Source organism: Centruroides vittatus, unplaced genomic scaffold (genome assembly GCF_030686945.1).
Source record: "Centruroides vittatus isolate TY-2023 unplaced genomic scaffold, ASM3068694v2 contig_461, whole genome shotgun sequence".
Classification (NCBI taxonomy): Eukaryota; Metazoa; Arthropoda; class Arachnida; order Scorpiones; family Buthidae; genus Centruroides; species Centruroides vittatus.
The window spans coordinates 145632-165442 of NW_027122257.1; the positions used below are offsets into that span (position 1 = coordinate 145632).

Sequence of the window (19811 nt, forward strand, 5' to 3'; positions counted from 1 at the left end):
TTATCCGTGACAGAAGAAGAAAAGATGCAGAATGATAATAAATTGCAGAAAATAAGCAGTCTGAAACAGCTCCTGCGACCAAAATCAAAAGAAGATAAATTGTCTTCAACCATTTTAAATCCCAAAGATCACACTGTAAGTAATTCCCTATAATTTTTATACATTTAGACAAAGTTTTATTAATCTTTTCTTACTATCTCTGTTTCAAGAAAGACTGTATTTTTGATATTAATGTGGTTTTTTGCAAAACTAATATTAATATAATTTATTCATCAACAGAACAAACTTTGTATTTTCTGCACAGACTCTTAAGTTGTGTAAGGATTATTGTTTTAGGGATGGAAGATTATAACAACAATTATTGGGTTTATTAAGTTATATAATTCTGAAAAATTAATATTTTAACTAATAAGTAATATTATCCAAGACAAAATTGGTGAGATAAACATTTAATTTTGTTCTAATCTGAATACAAAGTTAGCTTTTAGCCCCTCGGTTGAATATCATCTACAGTAGAGAGTAGTTTATCCGAATCAATTGGGGACTGGGGTTGTTCGGATAACCGATTATGTACAAAAAAATATTTTAACCTATCTGACGTTGAAATTTTTCTCCGTTGCGTGTTGCTTCGTGTTGAATTTTCGTCGATTTTAAGCCTAATGAAAATTTTTATAATAATAATTGAGGCTATTGTATCGTTAAAAATTATTTTTTTATTTTGTACAAACAAAATAAATATATTGAAAAATATAAAAACATAAAAATTATACTTTAGAAGTAAATCTATTATCAAAAAAGTTTGATTCAGCACGACACAGTTCGACTGGAAAGCGTTCGGATAACCGGGGTTTGGATAAACGACTCTCTACTGTATTTCCTTTTTTTTTATGCATAATTCCACTCATCTTAACATTTTTTTATGGCCGGGTGGTCAAGTTACACAAGGTGCCAGCTTGGCGCTCCAGAGACTTGTGATCAAATCTAGGCAGTTGAAAAATTTCAGGAATCTTTTGGGTCCTACATTCTAAGTGGCAGGGTTAAGTGGCTAGGTGGGACCTGATGTGGAACCCACACCCTGCCACCTAGTCTTCCCTGTCACAGATCTGGTCAAACCCACAATGGGTATGATTAAAAGGCCCTCTTAGTGCCTATGGGGCAGAAACAGTTAAGTGAAAAGTTCAGATTTGTTTTAATCAGAGCAATTCTATAGAGTGAACTACTGGCATTTGAATGTAATTCTGCTTGAGACATTTCCTCTTATAATGAAATAGCAGAAAACTTAACAGTCAATCATACACTTACATCTCTACAAACAACAGTATATTAAGCTTTATTTTTTACATTCATTTTTTATTATAACAACAGTTTTAATCTACAGGGTTGTGACGATTTCTCTACTTTCCAACTCACAAGCTTTCTGATAACTACAAAATGTAGTTTAGTCCATCCAACTGGATTAGTCATGGCTCAAAGTTAATAATTATACCAAACCGATACAGAAATTGATGAATAAGCAGGGTAATACACAGTCAGTATATATTATGGTAGAATCCTGTGTTTTTGACTGCTATTAAATGTCCACAATTTCTGTCTGTCATCTATATGGTGTTATATACTTCAAACTGCATTTCCAGAATATAAACTAAATTTATGGCATTGAACTTGGCACTATAAGTTAACCAGTTCCTGAAAAACTGTTGTTAGAGTAAATCTCTGCTGTTTGAACATTACTTATCTTTATGTAGATAGGTATAAATAATATCAGTATCAATTAAATAAATTGACTCTTAAAAATATTTTTCAAAAAATTTTATTATCAATGATTTTATATTAGTTATAACCTGTGTTGTTATTCAACGCTTGCAATAAATACTGTGCACATATTTCCTATTGTTTATAAACAGCATATTTTAGCTTTTCTCATACTAATATGATAGAATCTCTGTAATCCGACATCTATCAGACCGGCAGGTATCAGATTGCAGAATTTTGTATGTACAGTAAAAGAAGTACTCAATTCGTCTACCCTATTAATCATGATTGTGACCATTTTGCATCCGCAACAACTAGTGTCTTACAGTATACTTATGTGTCATTCTCTCTCTCTGTGGCATACATCAAGTGGTAACACAAAAATTTCACATGTGCTCCCCTGCTGCAAAGTGTCAGATTAGTGGACGCAGAATGACGGACTATAGAGATTCTAGTGTACTTCATCTATAACATTCTTTTTGCTCTACAAGCAAACCCAAACATAAGCTTTTGATTTTGATTATCATAAAATTTTCCAGTTTCTCCAAAAAGGACTTTGAAGTCTTTCTTTTTGAAAATTTGACAATTATTTTCTAACATTACAGTTATGGTTTGGGCTGAATTTCCATAGAATACCATTGGTTTTTTTGTATTATCAAGATTGAATGATTATAGCAATATTTTATAGATTTGAACAATTAACTTTCATAGAATTTGAAATATTGATATTTCGATTATATGGCCAAAAACTAAATACAGAAGAATTTGGGTGTCGTCAGTCATATTTTGTAGTTATAAAATAAATGAAAATAAATTCTTTTATTGTATTTGTAGAGCAATATGACGTCGACGCCAAATGATGACAGTCAGCAGTCGGCCACCAGCATTCAGACGGCTGTGGCACAGAATAAGGAAGACAACGACGACGACAAGAAATCAAAAGAAAATAAACTTGGTAATTGAAATTTTATTGAATATTTTAAAATTTTCTGGAATCTTTGCTCCACGTGTTGAATATAATATCAATCACAATTAAAAGTTGACTGTAGAATGATTTCAGGGCTATAATATGTAGGTGATTAATGACAAAAAGTAATTCAACCGAAAGGCGCCTGCCTTTCGGTTGAATTAATTTTTGTCAGGCATCATCTCATGTTAGATTTAATAATTAGAATAAATTTAGATAAAACTAAATCAAAGTTTTTGGAAGAAAAGACGTAAAAGACAAAGGTTTAAACCCCATCTGGGTCTATCTTTTCTTCTAAAAACTTCTAAATTGCTTAATCTAAATATACGAGGGCTATTCGGAAAGTTTGCGGCCTCAAATAGGACAACAAACAAAATAATGTTAAAACTTTTTTTTATTTTTCAATATAGTCTCCTTTGTAAGCAATGCACTTATTCCAGCGATGTTCTAGCTTTTTTATGCCATCACAATAGGTCGATTTGTCAAGGTGTGCAAAATACTCGTTCACTTCAGAGATGACTTCATCATGTGAGTGGAATCTCTTTCCAGCCAAGAATTTTTTTAGGTTTGCAAAAAGGTGGAAGTCACTGAGGGCCAAATCAGGTGAGTATGGTGGATGTGGAACTAATTGGAAGCGAAGTTCATTTATCTTTTGTTTGGTGATTCTGGCAGAATGTGCAGGTGTATTATCGTGATGAAACAGAACCTTTTTCTTCAAGTGTGGCCTCTTTTCTTCAATTTCTTTCTTCAGTTTTTCCAAAAGTTCACAGTAATAGACAGCATCGATGGTCTTTTCTCTTTCTAGGTAGTCAATAAAGATGATTCCTTTAGCATCCCAAAAAACCGAGACCATCACTTTCCCCGCTGATGGAACTGTCTTTGCCTTCTTTGGTGGTGGTGAACTGTGATGTTTCCATTGCTTCGACTGTTCTTTTGTTTCAGGAGAGTAGTAGTGGCTCCACGTTTCGTCAGTAGTCACAAACCGACGAAAGAAATCCTGTGGGTTTTTCTGATAGAAGTCCAAACACTCCTTTGACATCAAAGTGCGAACACGTTTTTGCTCGGCGGTTAGCAGATGTGGCACCCACCTTGCTGAGACCTTCGTCATACCCAAATTTTCGGTTAAGATGTGGTGCATTTAGTCGACAGAGATGCCTGTTGTCTCAGCTATCTCACGCGTTTTCAAACAGCGATCTGCTAACACCAAATCGTGAACTTTGTCAATATTTTCTTCAGTGACAGCAGTTGACGGCTGTCCGCTGCGAGGGTCATCTTCCACACTCTCTCTGCCAGATTTAAAAAGGGCTGTCCATTTTTTCACAGTGGTGTACGAAGGAGCAGACTCTCCCAAAACTTCATCCATGTCAGCTTTCATTTGAGATGGGGTCAACCCTTTTTTCGTCAGGTATTTTATGACCGGACGAGTCTCCGTCTTCTCCATTTTTGACAAAGCACTTGCACACTGACTATCTGCTAAGCTGTCGTGGCAAAACTTTACGACAAATCAAGCGGAAATTGGCATCATATCTTTAGCAAAGATGGCTGAATTATTTCCGCCAAAAATTAAATTGATTGCAGCGCCACATATACACAAGGCTGCAAACTTTCCGAACAGCCCTCATATTCTAATTATTACATCTAACAAAAGATGAATGCTAATTGCCAATCTTTTGGCAATTAGCTACTTTAACCTTTTTAGGCAGTTTCATTGTAGAAATTCGAATTATATTGCACACACTATACATCTTGACTTCCTTTATAGCAATAATTGCACGACCCCTCCCTGCATTAATGTGTTCTAATTGGTTTTATATTTGCAGAAATTTTGTATTTTCACTTGCTAGACACATTTGGCTTCTAGTTCTGAGTGGGCATGTTTTTTATTTTGAAATAGTATATCTTTTATCTAAGAAATAAAAAATATGGCAGGTATCGTACTGTACAAATGGCGTAGTGAGGGGGCAAGGGGCTGTATCATGCACTAGATGCCACTCGCACAGGGGCACCCAAATGATCTCCAAGACAAACTATGTGTGTTTCTGGAGGGGGAGGGGGTGCCAATAAAGTGTCGTGCCCTGGGCCCCAGTTATGTTCGCTACGCCACTGTACTGTACTTGAAGAAATAATGTGCACTTCCGATATTTATCAGAAATTATTATTAAAATAATTATTTTATCAAATACAAACGGTGCATCTCCCCATAATGTGTACACAGTGCATGCAAAAGTTAACTATACTCAAAAGGTTTGACTAAAGGAAGATTGTTTTTAGAAGCACTCCAAAAAGCACCAATGAATACCATACATTCAAAGTAGAAAAACAGCAGTGGATATTGCAAATAGATTACAACAGTCTTGATTAATCTTGTGTCAACGGTAATCTTTGATGCCCGAAAATTCCAGAAAAAGAGGAAGACGTACAGTATTCGTTCATTAGATTATGTGCAAAACTTTATGGAATTTCTAAACCTTTATTAAACAAGATAAAAAAAATAATATATATATATATATATTTTTTTTTTTCAATAATCAATTTAAATATATACACTTAATTCTGTTTTTACATGATAGATACATTCCTGAAGAATACGTGTAAAAAAATATATTGCATCTATGGAAAAATAGAAGATTGGTTCCAGTCCTAAGAAATCAGCAAAAATAATACAATAAACCATGAATTTTCATGTTAGGATCTTAAACATTTTATTTCATAAAGATTGCACATGTATCATGCAAAGTAAATTATCATTTGAAAAGGAAAAAAGCATGTCACTAATTTGTGAACACAAAAATTAGGCAAAATAATATGAGTTACACACAAGAAGATTTTGTTTGTTGTCACTTTCTGACAAATGCATATGTTTGCATAAGACTGCAATACTACTGCTATCACTAGAAATGTCTCGGTTATTGTCTTCATGCTCCATTGGTGAAATTCTTTCTATAATCTGTTGAACAAAATTAGGACCAGCCCCCTGTGGTGCCAAAGTTTCAGTGGATTTAAGAATGAATTCAGTAATTAATCATTGTGTTTGTGTTTTGGCTAGGCCATTGTATAATTCTCTGTAAGAGGACATTAATGACTTCAGATCACATTGAAACTTGCCAGCTCATTCCTCATTAGGATCATGTTTAACAAAATGATTACCCAATTTACTGGCCAGTTCAAGACCTTCTTTAATTAAATCTGCATTTAGAACAGGATCTTCTTTGTCTTTATCACTATGTTCTTTGGGATCAGAAGTCTCAAGGACAACCTCTGTTATTTCATTTTCGCTAGGGCTTTATCAACTAATAATTCATCAATATCTTCAAACGATAGATCATCGAATCCTTCTCCGCCAATTGTATGTTCCAATGTTATGATGATGGAAAATTTGGTCATATTAGGGAGGACAGGATCTTTGTTTTTAATACATTCTGGCCAAACAGCTTTCCAACATGCATTCAAAGTTGATGGTCTTAATTCAGCTAGTGCTAATTCAGTTTGATTGATACAATCCATAATTGAAAATTTCGTCCACACATCAATGACTGTTAGTGTTTCATTGTTCAGTTTGTCCAAAACATATTGAAGTGTTTGCTTTATGTAGTAGGTTTTAAATGTCGCAATTATACCTTGATCTAACAGTTGTATCAAGGATGTAGTATTAGGTGGCAGAAAACAAAATTGCACGTTTGGATATTCTAAGACCAGATGGCCGGGTGCATTGTCTATAATCAAAAGAACTTTAAATTCGTGACCCTTGACATTCGTATAGCATCTAACTTCTGGGACAAAACATTTATTAAACCATTCAGTAAAGATATCTGTGATAACCCAAGCTTTTTTGTTTGTTATCCAGTGAACTGGCAATTTATTCAAATTACATCTTTTATTGAATGTGGTTTTAGGGCTCGATTTACAAGCAGTGGTTTTAACATTCGATCTCCTGAAGCAAGGAGCAGAATAACAAGGTCACACAATCCTTAGCTACCTTAAACCCACCAGTCCTTTTCTGCACTTTTGCTATGTAAGTTCTGTTCAGCATTCTTTTCCAAAAAAGACCACTTTCATCTGCATTCCAAACTTGATCAAGGTGTAGCCTCCAACTTCAATTATTTTAGCAAGTTTTTACAGAAATTCTTTAGCAGCTGATTAATCTGCAGATGCAGTTTCACCTTTAATTTTTATATCGTGATAAGTATGTCTCTTGAGAAAACCTGTTATACAACCTGTACTTGCAGAAAATTCATACTTTTTGTTTAACTCAGATGAAGTGCCTGGTTCCATTTCTTTAATCTGTCTATACATTCTTAATGCTGTTTGCTTGATGACATTTCTGTCTACTGGTACTCTTTTTTTTTTTTTTTTTTTTTTTTTTTTGCAATTTATCATGACAATATCTCTTGTGTATGATGATGATGATTTAGCACTTAACTTTGTTCCAGAACATACTGACTTTCTAATAGCAGCTTCATTTTTATTGATAGTTCTTACGGTAGCTTCATGTAGACCAAAATGCTTTTCTACGTTGCACCTTGTCCAGTTTACAAGGTGATCTAAAATTTGAATTTTAATAGCCAAAAAGATCGCTTTTCTTATAGGTGAATTATGTGACATTATGTAAGGGCTACCGAAAAAAATATCTACCATATAAAAGCGAAAATCCAGTTTCTGTCGGCACTCATCACGATATGGAGACCCTAGCTATTTAAATTAAATACCGTACTGTACAGTATATAAAATAACAATATAAACATCAAAAAGGTACTTTTCACTGTGAACACCAAACTCAAAATGCAAACAAAATTTCATATTGAGGTTATAAAATTCGGTGAATTCTCACAAATGGAAATTGCATTACATTCCTCATCTCCAATGTCGCAGTTATAAAAATAAAAGTAAAGCAGTTTTCTTCTTAGAATTTGGGTCGATCACGTTAAATCAAAATAAGTTGTGTAAAAAGAGAATTAAATTTTTTCTCTAATTCGTGTTAAATCAAAATCGTGCAGAAGAAGTTCATGTAAAAACAGAATTGCATGTATATATATATATATTTAAATTGATTATTTGATACTTAAAAAATACACTATAATGTGTGTTTTTTGTAGTTATTGTTTTATTGAGGAGAAGCAATGTCAGCCTATTGGCACTGTCTGTAAATGTAATGTAAGCTAATTTTGAACAAATTCCACTGCAAAGTTTCGTGTTTTTATTAATTTTCTGACAATTTTACATTTGTGTTTGCAGGAACTGGTGATTTCTGCGACCAGTCGAAGAACACAGACAGCGATGGTTCCATTCGGCACGTCTCTCTGTATTCCATATGCAGTACCAAGCAGAGTAGTAGGAATTCCTCAGAAAACTTCGACATGCGCAGAAGTTCGACGACATCCGTGCCAGTGACCGAAGACCGAAATGCAGGTAGCGAATACAGACATTCTAGATACAAGCAGAGACCGTTCGCCTTGTCTTCTAAGTTCTTTTGTAACTTCGATAGAAAACCCAAACGAACATTGAGTCTGTTGAACCACAATGACGTCAACCAGATGATGAATGTCAATGCGAATAACTCCGCCATGGAAAAGTCGGAAAAACACAAAAAGCAGCGTGAGATCATTGACACCGGAAGTCAGCCGGGCAGTCCCATAGATATGAAACCTCCGCTGCAGAACATTCCCCTGATACATGGAATTAGCAATCCAGTAAATGCCCTGGAAACGTCCGGAGAGAGTCTGCTGCACGGGAGATTTTCTGCCTCGTCGCATACCAGCGGAATGTAACGTGTGCAAACTACGTTTTTCCGCAAATTACGCCAGAGCTGTGATAATTTCATTTGCTTTCGAACAGTGATATACGTGTGCATTTTATGAGTATACATAATGACGTTTGCTTTACCTTTCGCGTAAATTGGAGGATGTAATTCCACCGGTGTTATTTTACATACTTGCGAACACCACGAAAGGCCAAAGGCCAAATATCATCTTGACCTAGCAAAACGATATATTAAGAAAGTGCACCGACCTACCAAAGCGGAAGATTTCCACCTTTTACAATAACATATTACGCGTTACGCCACGGTTAAATTATTATTATGTTGCAGATCTCATCATCGATGTACAATTAGCATTTATACATTGTTTACGTTTACAAAGTATAATTTCGATATATAATTTGCTCAACTTTCACAGTAAGCGGGTTTTTAGCTTGTGGAAGCATTTGTAGTTTAATGTGTGTATGTATATGTATATATATATGTTTTATTGTTTTTGAATTTTTATTTATATATTGGTGAAATGTATAATTGAGAGGACAACCGGGTACTGGCAATATGCCACGTTGCAAATCATCTTGAATCAGAATCTCGAAGGTGAATGGCACACTGGTGCCATCCTCTCTATGAATAATTTTTAAAGATTTATTTACAATCGTTACCTCTTTCTTCATTAACCAGAGATTTCTGACTATACATTTAATACTTCAATTTTAATCCATTTAGCGATTTTACAAGGAAAAACAATTTTTTTAAATATAAGTGTGTGTGGTATTAGGTAAAAATTGTGTGTGTTAGATAACATTCCAATTTCTGCTTTTAAAGTGCTCGATTTAGGCAAGTAGAAGAGTGTTTCTTTGATCTCTCATGTCAATTATCTAGTCATTTGTCACTTGGGCCAAGAAGAGATTTTAAGGGTTTCTGTCGAATGATATACTTATTATCTGTTGAAATTCTTGCCCAAAGTGCTGCGATGTACAGTAAAACCAATCTTTCCATCCACGTCTTTACTTTTTTGTTGAATCTCTTTCCAGAAACCTGATTATTTTCTATGAAACAATACTGAAGCTATTCTTTATGGGATTGATACTTAGTTTTGTTTAGTTGTTGTTATAGACTTTTCAGAATATTGAATGGTACAATGATAGTGACACCTGCTAATGAGATCACCTTATACAGGTGGTCACATTAGCATGTTTTACTGTATATTGTTTAGAGGGCACAAAGTAACGATATTTGATATTTTTGTAGGACAGATTCTCAAAGTTCAAACTTTAATATAATTTTTCCGAATTTTGATATTATTTCTTTCTACTATTTAAAATTACTAGAGATTTAAATTATGATGACATATGTAAATTTTGGATCCTTCTCCAATATCTTTGTTGGTCATTTGCGGCTCAAAGGCCACAGGGTGTTGCTTGCAGATCACAATAGAAAATTCAATGGCGCATCTTCTCTTTTGTTTTGTTAGCCTAAAGCCGTGGTTCTCAATCCATGGTCTGCAGAACATGGGTGTTCCATTATGGAAGTGTAATCAGCAAATGCCAATGTCGTCACCTACTAGACCAAGTGCGCTTGAATTCAAAAAGGTTTGCCACCCTGCTTTAAAGCTGATGTGTTGTGTTCCGTAGAAAAAAATGTCAAAGTTTAGTGTTCCCCGACTTCAAAAAGATTGAGAACCACTGGCCTAAAGAAACGATGGTTTCTGATGGTTGCAGGTTTAATTCACTTTGTTATTTTACGAACAAAAATATGCAAATTAAAAATATTTTTGGCTGACTCACAAGGATTGCAGTGCATTACTACATGCCATCTTTGCAGCGGGCTGGCATTCAAACTCAAACTTCGAACCTAGATTACATGATGGAAGAGAGAATACTCGTTTCGTTTGACAAGACGAAGATGTTCGGACAATTAGTACAAAAACAAGCGATGATGCCTTTTGCTACTGGTTAGTTTCCGCGTCGGGCACGGCATGAGCAATAGTCTCTGCATTAAACGCGCCATTTATTAAATTCCTTGCATGCCGACGGAAGTTGCCTGCAGACACTCTAGAACATTTATCATAATTTACTACCCTGAAACAAGAATCATATATTTTTGTCTATATAAATTATATATATATATATATACATTTGTATATTTTTAATTGTAAAAAAAAAACTAAACAGTAAATCAGTATATTATCAAAAATATAACTAAAATTAAATGACATTGTGTATATGTAAATAAAAAAAAAACAAAAAAAACACTATTTTTGAATGTCTAAAAAATTAAAAATATTACGAGAAAGCGCACCTCGAAAATCTGGAGGCAGCACGAGAAAGTTTCAATATTTTAGTGTAACACCCGATTTCAGTTAAGTTTATTGTGTTTTAGTGTAGTGTATTGGTCAACTTGAACCTTTTAATTGCAAAAATTACCATTGATTTTTTACCAGCTTTTGATCAGAAATGTCAAAACCCTTACGGTATAACTGGCACAACTGGCACTTGGCAGAGAGAGAGAACTGTACCGTACCACTTTATAGTTGGTGATGTGTTATGGGCGTTGAAATCCGTGCCTAATTCCAGATCTTTGAGGGTCGACTAGTTTATGTTCTAATGTGATATACATTATGAAAATCTTTGTTTAGCACTGTGATATACGAGTACTATATCAGAAAATTTGTTGAAATTAAAGACGCCACGGGAGAATTTGACCTCGTTGTTCTTTGTTAAATGTTTATTTTCTCCATTATAAAATATTGATCAAAGATATTGAGTTGTATGAGACGGACAATGCATTAAAAAAAAAAAATTATATATTATAAATAAAATGCTTTAGCACAAGGAAGCTGTTTGTAATTGTTTATTTACACTATACAATTTCACGTTTCTGCCAACTGCTGCAATTAAGTTGTTGTATTATGAAAATGAAATCAATTGTCACCTAGATGCCGCTGGTCGTAAAAGTAAATACAGGAAACATGCGGACGACGAGAGCCCTTTCCGGAGACTACAAATTTAGAAACGCTGGCATTGGGGCTAAATTTCAACAGGGATTTTCTCTCATTTCCTTCCGGAATTACACAATTTAGATCCTGGAGGAGATGGCGAGCAAATTCGTTTATGAATCCACCATGGCCCACCAACAGGACGACAGGCGCTTCTGCTTCCGTGCGAGACTCTTCCATTTCTAACCTTTTGCAGAGATCCTCAAAGAAGGACGCAGCCCTCTGTCGCACCTGCAAGTGAAAGAGGCCCTCTTAGTGCCCACAGGACAGAGTAAAAAAACAATAATAATTGGAATTTGTTTAATCTATGTCTAATACACCTGCCATTAGTCAGTGCACTGTCACATTAGGCCATTTTTATTTGTAGGTCTTTCAATGCAAGATTCCAATTATATATATATTTTTTTTGACATTCGACGGCATTGTGGTTATTTTTTTTGTGGCCGTTCAGACTTTGAACGACTGGTAAATCCAGCGGCTTCGTTAAACAGCTGCACTGCTCAAGCACGTGAAGTTTTGCTGCAATTTACTATTTTTGAATAGTTTCGGTACCTTGATCTTTATTTACAGTCTTGTTTTAGGACTCTCATTCTGCCTTTTCCCCATATTTTCTAGAAAATTATTATTGTATTTTAGACTGTTATATTCATGTAATGTATATTTTTATTTGTACTTATTAAGTGGCCTTTTATATGGCTATATTTTATAATTGGTCCTAAATGTTATCAACACTCCAGAGAATTAATGACAAATTACTAACAATGCATGAAAATGCATAATTTGCATGTGCAGAATTTTATTGTCGGTTCCAAACTTTGGTATACAGTCTTTTCCCAGTCAAATGCACTTTTTTGATCACCTTTCTAGTGTTTTAAGGCCAGAGCCTCCAACACGAGATCCCCACACTATAACTTATTTAGCTTATCTGTAGATTAACTGGAACATCCACTGTTACAAACTCGCTCAACCGATGGATCGCCCAATAAGTTCGTACCGCGTGTCGGCCATTACATGGATAAAACTCTTACCTGCGACGTGGTTTCCCCGCCGTCGGGACTGTATTCTTCTTCCGTCAGACTGCGCCGCTTGGCCATTTCGCGTATGAGCTTGAACGGTTTACCTTCCAACTCTCCAAAACTCTGAAGAAGAAAAATTCAATTAATACAATTTCTAAATTGTTGCATAACAATTTCAACAACGCATTAAGAGAAAACTCCACTGTCTCGTGCCACAATAAATATTTAACTCCCGTCGAATTTCGTTACTATGCTTACCCTTTCCGCAAGTATCTCCTCTGTCACGATTTCTGGTTTTGAATGTTTATTCTTCTCCAGGATACATTCTGCAGTCTATTAAAAACAACAGGATTTATTTAGAATTCCTCCTAATGCAATTTATTTTAGTACCAAAAATACTACCTGAATGGCACGAGATAGTTTACTTGTGTAGACGTGGGTGAATGCTTCGTCCTGCAACCTCTGCCCAAGCAGTGCGGACTGTCTTCTTCCTTCCGAAGATAGCGGAATGTCCAGCCGACCTTTTGAAACAAATTACGTAAGATAAGTTTAACCCAGCGTCGCAGCTTGATTCGAACTTTATTTGTTTTACTTCGAATCTCGATATTGTGCTGATAAACACGTGATGTTATCAAAACTTTGAGAAGGATATCTCGCCAGGTGGCGTTTGTTACCCCGATCCATTTAACAGGTTCTTAAGGGTGTCGCTAATCGCGGGATCCATTTCAAACACAATTAGATCTTACAGAAATATAAATCAGTATATTAAAGGAATTAGTTGCGATCCGATCGATAAACCTAAATCGATCCCGATCGTTAGTTAATAATCAGATTTAAAGCTGTTTTGTCGGTTATCGGCAAGTGTCGCAACGAGCACCAAAAAAGTCACCTTGCTACTAGTTGCGCCACCTGCTGGCTCCGATAGAACTGGATCTAATACGAAATTCGTAAGGTGAAAAGGTCATTTTTTTAATACAAATTAATTTTAAATTAAATAACAATTTGTAAAATCGTTGGTATTTATTTAAGGAAGCGAAGATTGGCGCCACGTCCTTACCCTGAATTCGACGATCCTTATTGTAATCGGTTTCGCCGCTAGAACGTTTAACAAAGTAAAAGAAAATAGTGTTATTCATTCGAAAATCCGCAGAAAACGAAACGTTTAGAACTTACTGTCGGGCCACGATCAGATAGAAGTACACCATCTTTCCTCTACTGCATGTCAATTTCATCTGATGACGAAACGTATGCGTCACGTGATAGAACTGTCGAAGGGAGAAAATTGTAAATATTTTTTATAGTTTGACTTTATAATTTTACGAAATTTTCGATGTTATAATAATAATGGATAATAAGTGAATGCGATGTGAATAGAGTTAAATATGATTACGGAGTTGCGGTGTTAGCAGGGGGCGTTTAAGCAATTTTAGCGCCATCTGCCTTGTGGACTTACAAACTTAAAATTACAATCAACAAACGTATTATACGCGGCGAGCGCCATAAATATTTGGTGTTGAGAGCTCGATACAGAACTAAATGAATTTCGTGTATGCGGTTTCGACCTACAATTTAAAAAGTTTCGCTTCAAAATTCAGACGTTAGGGCGAAATTTGGCGCCGTTATTCCCGTAATGTATGTTACGTACGTTTTCTAACAAAAGCGAAGTTGAGGCCGAAGTTTTAAACGCGAAAACGTGTACGTCGGATGTTCACCGCCGCTTTCCTGTAAGCCTAGAAGTTTGACAATGTTGTTCAGAAAGTCAGTGGAATCATGCTCGATATTCCACAGGCTATTGTCAAACGTCTAGGCTTACAGGAAAGCGGCGGTGAACGTCCGACGTACACGTTTGCGCGTTTAAAACTTTGGCCTCAACCTCGCTAAAATTTTTGGTATAAATTTCGCCTTTCTGGCACTGCAGCAGAAAAGTTAACAACCACCACAATATATAACATGCTGCACATCAGCAGTGCCCGCAGACCAGGGCCGGATTATCAAATAGGTAAATGTCTAGGGACTGTAATTTGGAGGGGCCCAGCTTCATTAACCATTGCCTAAAAAAAAAAAAAAAAAAAAAAAAAAAAGTCAACAGCCATCCGTGCGTCAGAAGTAATCTCTCCCACGAGATCTCTCGCACCATCTAGAAATATTCTTAGGGCCGCCTCTCATAGTAATACTGATGTATGGTTATGATTCATTTTCTAAATTTAAACTTATACGTCGCGACATCGCATATTCGATGTAGCATTCAAGTTGCTCGAGTGCGAAGTTATTACAATTCAATAGTGTTTTATAAAAGAGTTAAAAAGGGTGACACTACAGTGTGACTTGGGGTGACACACGATATCTGCACCGGGTGTCACCCATGCTAGCTACGCTAATGTCACATTATATAAGATTTGTTTAGAAGCAACTTATTTAAATAGGGCTCCAATTTAAATTTTGTCTAGGGCCCGCTAGAGGCTTAATCCGGCGCTGCCGCAGACTATGAAAAAGTGGAGGCTCAAGCTATAAGAAAGAGGTTGTGCCTTACGCTTCAAACTCTATAATTCAATGGCAGATCGGCGCTCCACAAGGTGGCGTCGGTTGCACTTGGGGCTAACTTGGCCAAGGAATGGGGTTTTGATCAATGGGTCAATGGACATATATTGTTCATTAGTTTTGTATTTGGGCTAGAAGTCACGAATTGTCTATTGTTTGGGGCCTCCTTGTAGATTAAGAAAAGGGCAGCCAAGACAAAAAGGGCCCGAATGTGCCGTGGCATGTGCCCAAATGTATGGACACTCCTGTTGTACACCCACACAATGCATATTGACTTAAACGCACAAACCTATATATTTGATATTTTTCTCTCGACAGAGTGATTAGCCAATCACTTCCAATGTTGCTGCTGCCATCACCACCAGATCTGAACCCCAGCAATTTTTGGTTATGGGGCTACCAAAGAACTTGTTTATCAAGGCGATGTTTTCCATCTGGCTGTCTTAAAAGACAATTTATGATGATGCAGATGGCACTCAAATCACCATGAGATGGTGTGTTCTTACGCACTTGCCACTAACTTTGAATGTGAAGATGATGTGGCATACTTGGCAAGATAAGCAAGAGAGGCAACTTATTCATTGTCAAAGTATGAGAATCTCAAGTTTCAGCATGGATTTTAACTTTTTGTACATCTATGAAAGCCAAATACCTCTAAAGATGAAAAGGGCAAATTAATTATGCAATTACAACTACTTAAAAATGTCAATTTCTCGTTTCTACAGAGTGCTTAAATTACCATCTATGGATTCTGTTTGAGTTGTTTCCCCATGCACCAGAATCGGCCACTATAAAAACTGCTGTCTGCCAGTGACTGAGTTGGTAAAACTGTTGAACGTTGGTCATGTGTTCTCACCCTGGCCCCATGAAGTTTCCTGGGTTTTCTTCACATTTGCAACACCTAAATAGGGGTAAGTTCCTTAGAAAGTCTTCCAGGAGGCATCTCTCTTTGGCACATTGCCCATGTGCTATATATGAATAAACCAAACCAAACTGCAAATCTCTGAATGTTTTTATGCTCTCCAAGAGACAGTAAAATGATGCACCCATAAGTCTGATATTGTGTTATGACTCTTCCACACCACAAAACAAACAGAACAATGATTACAGGTGTACCACTTCTTGCAAAATAATTTTTTCAAAATGATGATAATGCTATTTCCCATTAAAGGCCATGGCTACAGGCCTTCCAACAAGCTCTTTGGTAGGCACTGATTATAGGGCTTATGATACAATGCATTCTCCTAGCAACTATAAAAATGTGTTATCAGAGTGTGGCATTGTCAAAGCTATGCTCACCAATGGCTGGACAACAGAGATGGTTAAAGCATTGACTTGCCACTCTGGTGGACCCAGAATGATTTTGATTACTTGGTTCCATTGCAGTTTGATAAGGCTCAAATCTCTACCAACTAGTTAATCGATATAATTATTAAATTAACTTTCTTGAGGCAAGAAGATTACAGTCATAAATCAGATCTAAAACCCCAAAAATATTTTGTGAATGGTTTGTCCCAATTATATTGTATCCTGTCCCCCTCAAACTCTGGTCACTCCGTGTATGCATGGTCAAACCAGAATAAGTACCGAAAGTCCTTTTATTGCCTATAGGGCAGACAGTAAAACATAAAAGAAGGAATAACTCTTTCTAGCATGTATTTCCTGGAAGTTTTCCCTTATTCATAATGCATGACCAACACCATAGTAGAGATGGACAGATAAAGGATATACAAAAAATTTCTGAGAATTGCAACCTGAATTTGAACCCAGGTCCCCAGGATAGTATTGGATCGATGGGATGTTGTAATATGATAATGCAATACATGGGCAATCTGCCAAGATCTCTCCAGGAAGGCTTTGTGGAATGCTAGCCCTATTTAGGTGTTAGACATGTGAAGAAAAATGGAAAATTGTGCTGCAGCCCATCAGTTACATGCAAACCCATAATGAACTACCAACATTTGGTGATTTTATCTTATTTTGTGGATAGTAACAGACTGCACCCTTACCACGTCGGCCATCATTCTTCCCGATATAGAGACACTAAGATAAATTTGTGTCTGTGATAGATTCACCTAATGTCCTATTTATGATTGACAAGGGCATGCCTTAGCCACCAAAAGTCGTCAAGTTTTTGATAAAATAGATTTCTTTGCAATTTCTTCAATCTACTATAAAATAATTCAATCTCAATAACAAAATACATCCACAAAAATAATTTGTAAACATTCTTTATTTACAAATTTTGTACATTTTACATAAACAAAAAATGGACATAATTTAAATATTGCCTTTCTTTGTTTTAAAATTGTTTGATATCAATTTATATTGCGGGTATCAAGATAAAATATTATATAAAATCAAATAAAACGTTTGAAGAATGACTGTGATGTCATAAAAATCTTTAAAAATGAACTATTGTTCTTTAATGATTTCGGATAAAAACATTAAGTAGCGTCTACAGATTCTACAGATTTTAACGTATTTCAAACGACTGTCATCAGAACATTCTTGTTCTAACCATGATTTATATAAATTCTGGAATAAATATGCTAAAACTATGCAACAAATGTAATAACTAGAACGGGAACAAATAACAAAATGAGAGTATGATGTCACTCGGTTCCGAGAAGTTCATCAAAGAAATTACAGGGTGATTATAAAGTTTCAATACATTTTCTGAAAACAGTAACAAAATTATTTTGTACGCAGGTCGTGTGAAACATGCCGATCCAAGAAGAAAGAATTGCTGTCGTTTGTGCATGTTTTATTGGATTAACATATGCAGGAGTACAGACAAACTTCACCCAGAAATTTAGGAACTCTGCTCTTACAGAGCAAAATCACATTGTTGGTTACCAAATCCAGGCAAACAGGTAATGTATAAGATGCACAACATTCTGGGAAACTTGCCATATCAGATGAAATGATTCAATTTGTAGAAATGCAACAACACAGAGTCTACATCATCAACCAGAAGCCTAAGCCAGGTAGGTGCTGTGCTACAACTGACAGTGTGGCAGATCCTTCATTACAAACTCATAAAGCATGCATAGATAATATGTCCAGGTGTTAGATAAGCTGGAGGAGGAGAAAGAGGATTATGCCACCTGCTAAGCAATGTATCATGATCTCTTGAAGACTATGGAACAAGAGGATTTGATGGTACTTCTGTGCATGTCAATCCACTTAAACATGTGCAAGACACAGCAGTTCTTTTTTCTTTGGTCAGCATACTTTACACATCTTGCAAACAAATGACTGTTACTATTTACACAAAAATGGATGAAGACTTTATAATCACCTTGTATATTCGTGTTACGTACCATTTAAAGCTGGAATAATTCTTATGTTAAACATCCGAACATCTTTATGCTTGCAATTCAAAGACTTCGACAAATTAGATATCGAACTAATGTCTCGAATAAAGATTGTGTATTCAAGACTGCGAGACCCACTGCCGATCCTTAAAGACCGAATTTAGGTGATATCTACAATATTAAATGCTTAATTAATTCTGAAATAACAAAAATGTAATCAAATGTCGCCTACAATGCAGTATTTAACAATGCTCTAGTGATTAAATCACTTTGAATTCTACACTAGACAATAAAAGTAATGATATTTTAATGCCAGATTAATTGCATTAAGGCACGCTAATATCATTATTTAATTCATAATTTTGGCTCTTGAATATTTACAAAAAATGTGGACTTTGAAAAACTCTGCAAACTTCCTCCAATAAATAAATTAAAATGAAAATGTATGCATTTTCAAATCAATAATGCTTTGCGAAACTGAAGTAGGGAATTGTATGAGAGATAAATAATTAATTATTTACATATTGGCTATAAAGTGCAGTTTCAGATCTTTCTGCTTTACTTCTGATGCAAAATTTTCATTAATTGGTCTAATAACTCAAGAAATTACACACAAATAGATCTGTTTTCGTCCAATTTGCTATAAAGTGACCAAATGCAGCATATAGTTTGAGAGTTTAAAGTAGAAATGTCTCAAAATCACTAACGAATAGAAAAACCGATGCCAATATATTGATAAAAAGCACATCTAAAAATATGACGGAAGAAATTCTTTGTATCAAACGTTGCCAAAATTGCTTTTAACCAGATTTATAGAAATGTTTCCATTAACTAATAACAAGTAAAATCAAATATTCCTGGTACAGATCTATTGTTATCTATTGTATCTATTGTTCAGATCTATTGTTAACAGAGTTTTCTGGAATTACACCCAAGTAGTGTTTATTGCATATAGTCGTATGAGATGCCAAAAATCAATTTTTTTTCAAATAAAATGTCTATATAATGAAGAAAAGATTTCTATTAATTTTCAAAATAATCTGATTGTTGGTTTCTTTAGTTACCAGTTCTTATTCCATGAATTCACAATATATGGGGTGGCCCAAAAGTCAATTAGCCAAAATATATTTTAAGAGAATGATTAAAACTGGTTTGGAACAGGTTATGTTGCTGCGATTTATTCACTGCTGACAAGACAACAGATCACAAATAACAATATGCAGTCATATAAGGTCGATAAACAGAGGAGACAAAAATTAAGATTAAAAATCAATGTCAACGGCCAGTGCCGTCAATTCTCAGAATTTTGTTGGTCTCTTTGTTGCCCTAATTTTGGCTCCCGTCATGTTGGCCTTAACCGTTTTTAAAAGTATGTCTTAGTCAACTGACTTTTGGACTACCATGTATTCCACAGGATGAGAAAGAAAGTCAATTAACACCCCTGCTACAGAATATAGAATTTACC

General features: G+C 35.4%; 2 protein-coding genes across 3 annotated transcripts; one reads left to right on the forward strand and one right to left on the reverse strand.

Annotated features, from left to right (window-relative positions):
* The first annotated feature begins 6 nt into the window (after positions 1 to 6).
* On the forward strand, positions 7 to 11312 carry LOC136977570 (uncharacterized). 2 transcript variants are annotated; one of them, XM_067273065.1, is made up of 4 exons: positions 7 to 135; positions 2587 to 2707; positions 7952 to 8125; positions 8202 to 8311. In XM_067273065.1, exons 1-4 carry the CDS (start codon positions 25 to 27, stop codon positions 8219 to 8221), a joined length of 426 nt encoding a protein of 141 aa, XP_067129166.1. In that variant the 5' UTR covers positions 7 to 24; the 3' UTR covers positions 8222 to 8311. The 2 variants fall into 2 exon arrangements, with proteins under 2 accessions (XP_067129166.1, XP_067129165.1); XM_067273064.1 differs by having other exon boundaries at positions 7952 to 11312.
* On the reverse strand, positions 11312 to 13735 carry LOC136977571 (fructose-2,6-bisphosphatase TIGAR B-like). Its single transcript, XM_067273066.1, has 6 exons — positions 13662 to 13735; positions 13546 to 13583; positions 12891 to 13009; positions 12747 to 12821; positions 12501 to 12611; positions 11312 to 11703 (listed from the first exon to the last, which is right to left on the reverse strand). The coding sequence occupies exons 1-6, from the start codon at positions 13718 to 13720 to the stop codon at positions 11398 to 11400; spliced, it is 708 nt and encodes a 235-aa protein (XP_067129167.1). The 5' UTR covers positions 13721 to 13735; the 3' UTR covers positions 11312 to 11397.
* Between the last annotated feature and the right edge of the window lie 6076 nt (positions 13736 to 19811).

What these genes read in the sequence shown, in the direction of transcription:
- LOC136977570 (XM_067273064.1), top strand. Translation starts at nt 25, where the DNA reads ATGCAGAATGATAATAAATTGCAGAAAATAAGCAGTCTGAAACAGCTC. An exon ending in TAAATCCCAAAGATCACACT is followed by an intron (nt 136 to 2,586) that starts GTAAGTAATTCC and finishes TTGTATTTGTAG; the next exon opens with AGCAATATGACGTCGACGCC. An exon ending in ATCAAAAGAAAATAAACTTG is followed by an intron (nt 2,708 to 7,951) that starts GTAATTGAAATT and finishes TTGTGTTTGCAG; the next exon opens with GAACTGGTGATTTCTGCGAC.
- LOC136977571 (XM_067273066.1), bottom strand. Translation starts at nt 13,720, where the DNA reads ATGAAATTGACATGCAGTAGAGGAAAGATGGTGTACTTCTATCTGATC. An exon ending in TAAGGATCGTCGAATTCAGG is followed by an intron (nt 13,010 to 13,545) that starts GTAAGGACGTGG and finishes TTGTTTCAAAAG; the next exon opens with GTCGGCTGGACATTCCGCTA. An exon ending in GCGGGGAAACCACGTCGCAG is followed by an intron (nt 11,704 to 12,500) that starts GTAAGAGTTTTA and finishes TTTCACTTGCAG; the next exon opens with GTGCGACAGAGGGCTGCGTC.